Source organism: Triplophysa rosa, unplaced genomic scaffold (assembly GCF_024868665.1).
Source record: "Triplophysa rosa unplaced genomic scaffold, Trosa_1v2 scaffold504, whole genome shotgun sequence".
Classification (NCBI taxonomy): Eukaryota; Metazoa; Chordata; class Actinopteri; order Cypriniformes; family Nemacheilidae; genus Triplophysa; species Triplophysa rosa.
The window spans coordinates 16,015-21,121 of NW_026634512.1; the positions used below are offsets into that span (position 1 = coordinate 16,015).

The 5,107-nt window shown below is 36.2% G+C and overlaps 1 protein-coding gene across 1 annotated transcript; it reads left to right on the forward strand.

Moving 5' to 3' along the window:
- The first annotated feature begins 10 nt into the window (after positions 1–10).
- LOC130550973 (zinc finger BED domain-containing protein 4-like) lies at positions 11–1,745 on the forward strand. The gene is made up of 2 exons (XM_057328510.1): positions 11–1,257; positions 1,344–1,745. The coding sequence occupies exons 1-2, from the start codon at positions 11–13 to the stop codon at positions 1,495–1,497; spliced, it is 1,401 nt and encodes a 466-aa protein (XP_057184493.1). The 3' UTR covers positions 1,498–1,745.
- Positions 1,746–5,107: the final 3,362 nt, after the last annotated feature.

Sequence of the window (5,107 nt, forward strand, 5' to 3'; positions counted from 1 at the left end):
CTTACCTGAGATGTATAACGTCGTTTCAACTCAGGTACACGAGCTCTTGGCTACAGATATTACAGCACTCAGTTTCACAACTGATATATGGAGCTCGGATGTAAGCCCCACCAGCATGCTGAGTTTAACCGCACAGTGGATTGACAAAGATTTTAAGCTACGAAAGGTTGTGCTTCACTCACAAGAGTTCAGGGGGTCCCATACAGCTGCAGTTATCTCTAATGCATTCAGCAAGATGTTTGACACTTGGCATATAGACCGATCTAAAGTGCATGCGGTAGTCAGTGACAACGCAAGAAATGTGACCAAAGCCATGGAGGAAAGCGGTCTGAAAGGGATACGCTGCACGGCACACACAATTCAACTAGCAGTTCACGATGGATTGTTGAGTCAGCGCAGTATAGCGGATGTGATAGCGATTGGCAGAAAAATGATTGGTCACTTTAAGCATTCTCCGCTTGCTTACACGCACCTACAATCTGTCCAAGAGCAGTTCGGAATGCCACCAAAACGTCTCCAACAAGATGTAAGCACTAGGTGGAACAGTACATATTATATGCTGGAGAGCCTTTTTGCGCAAAAGCGAGTCCTGGCTGCATACCTAGCAGATCATGAACTGCCTGCGACTTTCACAGCATACCATTGGGTGTTAATAGAGAACGTGCTCTCTCTTCTGGCCCCATTTGAGCAGATAACAAAGGAGATAAGCTCATCTGATTCATCTGTGGCAGATGTTATCCCCTTACTGGCAGCACTGAAGCGTCTTCTAAACAAAGAGGCTGAAACGGACCACGGAGTGAAAACAACTAAAAGTGCACTGTTAGAGGCTGTCTCCACACGATTTAGTCAGGTGGAGTCCGAACCCCTGTACTGCATTGCAACTGTGCTTGATCCTCGTTATAAAGATAACTATTTTGATGTGGGAAAAAAGCAGCGCACACGAGAAATGATACAAGCAGAGCTGGAGCCGCTCGGTGACGTAGACGGTCAGGGGACGCACAGCGCAGGAGAAGCGGGAAACAACACGGACAGAAAACGGGCCCGTACTACAGATGAGCCGCACACATCATCGCTGTCCGACATGTTTGAAGAGATCCTCCAAGAAAATATCCCGAATGTACTACAGAGGACCAGCTCAACCGCGCAGCAGTTAGATTGTTATCTCTCAGATGTCCCCATCCCCAGGAGCAATAACCCTCTAGAATATTGGAGGAACAATCAAAGCCGCTTTCCCGACCTGGCACAGATGGCACGCAGGTAAGAAGGGGATTAAATATTAAATTATATTATTTATCAATGTCTCGAAACATAAATATTTAAAAATGTAACTATTCTGATCCTAGGTACTTGTCTGCTCCATCTACAAGTACTGACAGTGAGAGACTGTTTAGCGCTGCATCTCATATAATTGATGAAAAGAGGAACCGACTTTCGTGTGAAAAAGCAGAGAAACTCCTTTTCATCAAAAAGAACCTGCCACTTTTCCTTAAAAAATAGGCTAAGCAGGCTTATATAGCCTATTCATGAATTATCTTTTATTTGTTGTGGGTTCATCCACTTTGTTGTACTTTTTTCAATGCAGTACTTAATGCAAGTTTTTTACAGTAAATAAATATACAGTTACAGTCTTTAAGCAGACAGTTATAGGCCCATGGCTTTTCAAAAAGGGCCATTAAAAGATGACCAAATATTTTATTTTCCTAATTTATTTGTAAGTTATATTGTGCTTAAGTTTTCTGATTGTCTGCTGATATGTATAATGTTCAGTGTTAAATAAATATTTCAAATGTAATAGTTTTGTTATTATTATATATATTTTATTGAAAAGCAATACAAAATAGTAAAAAGCATATTCTGATTATTTATATAAATGTAATGTGATAAAATGGGCTAAATAAATAGCAAAATTGCAACAAAAAAATACATGTTCGGTGTTCGGTATTATTCGGCCTTTGGCCAAGTGTTTCACATCAAGTTCGGCTTCGGCCAAGGATTTTCATTTCGGTGCATCCGTAGAATTTCTTGCATATTTTATGACTGAAAAGTCTAAAATAATCTGGTCACTACATTACAAAAACAACTTAAAGATTCCTGTTATATAAATTCAATTTAATTTAATTGATTTGTCCTTTTCTCAGTTCAATTTGATTAGTACACTCCATCCATTCGTCCTATCAGTGGGGCCAACCGGGAAGACACCTGGTGCTTCAGATGAATATATACTGTACATACCTGGATTTCGGAATCACCGATGAGAGAAACAATTCCTCCTCTTTTCACCTCCTCCATTGTCCTGTAGTTTGAAAATTACAATGGGAATGCATTTGACTTGCATTGGCTTTTCAGGTTGTTTATAGTAATGAGAACATATTTGACACATAGGCCTACCTCTTGTATGTCAAGTGCTGAATAGCATATGCTGACAAAGATGACGCTTGATAAGCATGTGCCACAGATGTCAGCAATACCTCTGTTTTGAGAGACGTCCACTTCTCCCTCACCTCTTTTTCTGCCAATAATGCAAAATAGTTATTTCAGTTAATTATACTTAATATACAAGATAAAAAAATACAAACTTTAATTTACTGGTACTGAAGCGTACTGTACAAACCAAAACCCCACAGTTGTTGAAGTCTGTCTGCATCCATTGTGCTGGGTAGTCGACAGTCTACTTATTCAAGTCCCAGGAATACCTGAATGCCACCCTTATGTAAAAATACTTCATCTTTAATAAACGTTTACATAGAAAAGTGTTGGGGAGACGCAGCAGGTGCTATAGTTTTACACTATTTCCCTGTTGTAGTGACTGCCAGTCAGTCACACCAGCGTTGGCAGGCAATGTAGTTTGACGCGTGCAACCAATAAACAATGTCCGTTTCCATTCTTGCTCACATTTCATTTATTTTAGCACACATGTAATTGATTTCTTCAATGGTACACAGTCACAAAACCCATAAAGGTCTCTTACATATTCCTTTTTTACTTGATTCCACACGCACATACTTCCTTTACCATGCACACTTCACAGTCAAAAACTGGTATGCCCATACACACGTCTTTCATTTCCTCTAACCATTTAAAGATCTTTTTGACGATTTACGCCACCCAGTGTACAGAGTAAGAATTGCATGGAATTAATGGCTCTTACACCTGGAAAAAAATCTGGTGTAGGTAGTACTGTGATTTTATTGTAGATTTTAACTCAGAATCAAGTGAGTTTTGATTAAACTTTATTGTTATTGTCTTTTAGGTACATTTCATATTCATAAACATATATTGAGTCCTTGTTTATTACATTGTATGTTTAAACCACCTTTAAAAAACCCTGTTCCTGTAAATGTTATCTTGAAAATGTAACCATGTTTACTGTATTTGTAATAATGTTGTTTTTGCTGGATTTTTTTCTGTATAAACTCTATATGTCCCCACTACTATATGCATGTTTCTTATTCTTATTTTTCCTTTTAATGGCGGATGGCAACTTACTAAATGCATGTTTTTACGTTATTGGTTATAAAAAATAAATAAATAATTGGATGCAAATAAAACAAAAACACTTGGCAAATCGGTCTACCCTAAGGACCCCAAAGAAGGAGACCGTCGCGGTGCCTGTCCGCAAAACGCGACCAAAGCAGTTTCTCCACAAATTAAAGACAAACAAATGATAGAAATGTACACCAGAAATATTGTTATAGTGCTTCGATTTGTTTGGTGCAACACAAGTCTGGTTTTACCCGTTTCACGCACGCTGGCAGTGCAATGGCTGCCCTCGGGGTGGGAGAGAGAGAGCGATGATTATGATTTTCTTACTAAATTTCCTTATATAACACGTGTAATATTATTTTTGTTTATCGCAACTCAAACTTTAAGATTAAATACGTTGTTAATTTTGTATTCTTTATACATAAATGCAGATGCTTACGTAATAATCTATTGTCATTGTTTAGTTGAGTTTGATTCTGTTTTTTAGCTGAATATACAAAAATCTTTTTAAATGATAAGACATAAAATGTCTAACAGTGTCAGCTTTGTTTAACATTATATATTCCTCTGCCTTTTTTATTTATTCTACTCTATTATTAAAGCCTACTACTATTATTTGAACATTCTTTTTACTGTTGTTCTGTGTTCATACAATTTTCTGTAAGTTGATTCTGGCATTAATAAATTCACTATTTTCGCTTTATAACTGTTATTTCATGACTTGTGAGGATTCTCATTTAAATTTAATATTACAATATGACGTACTGTTATAAATATTAGATGTTTCACAGCTGTTTCAGTATATATTCCTCACCTGTTGCAATACACAATAATTCAGCTCTAGCGTATTTTAGGCTTACAGCATGCTTTGGGGTTTTCATATTTATATAACAGCCTAATATTTTTGTTTGTGATATTTTTTTACCTATGTGTGAGCTATAAAATGAAATAAAATAATTATTAGTTAAAAGTTAATACATAAATACAGTGATTATTCCATTAGTACATATTATGTGGACTGAAGTTATGTTTAAACAACATTAATACAAGATGGCTTATGAAAATGCTTATGAAAAAACAGAAGGTTTCCAAATTTATAGGCCTACCTCCTCGTTTTTTTTAAAGATAGGATGGGATAGCTAACCAAATAGAGTGTTTATTTTAAATAAAAAATTAAAGATGATATTTAAGTTTAAGATAGCTATCTATAGCTCTTCATTGTCTTTTATTTTTTAACATTTATTTTATTAATTGCTTTAATCTTACTTGATGAAATTGGCAATGGAAAACCAGGCTAAATTAACCTTGTAATACTCAAAGTTTTAGTTACATTCTTCAATATTGAAATGTCCCTCTGCAACCGAAGATACATTTTTTGTTGTTGTTTAATTTTCACATTTTTTGTTAATATTCATATCGACTTATAGTGTACTATTTGTAACCAACAAGTCCTCCAACTCATACGACCAATGTGGTCGTTTTCAACCTTCCCCAAATGATTCCCTCAACTGGTCATCTCATCTTACATAACATTTGCATACACCACAGCAAGATAAATAGTTAGTTATTTACTTTATGTTTTACAATTCTCAACATAATTTGACTCGTAGGGCAGTCAGTAGGT

Coding starts and splice junctions, on each gene's coding strand:
- LOC130550973 (XM_057328510.1), top strand. CDS start 11: ATGTATAACGTCGTTTCAACTCAGGTACACGAGCTCTTGGCTACAGAT. Junction 1,258..1,343: donor CTGGCACAGATGGCACGCAG/GTAAGAAGGGGA, acceptor TTCTGATCCTAG/GTACTTGTCTGCTCCATCTA.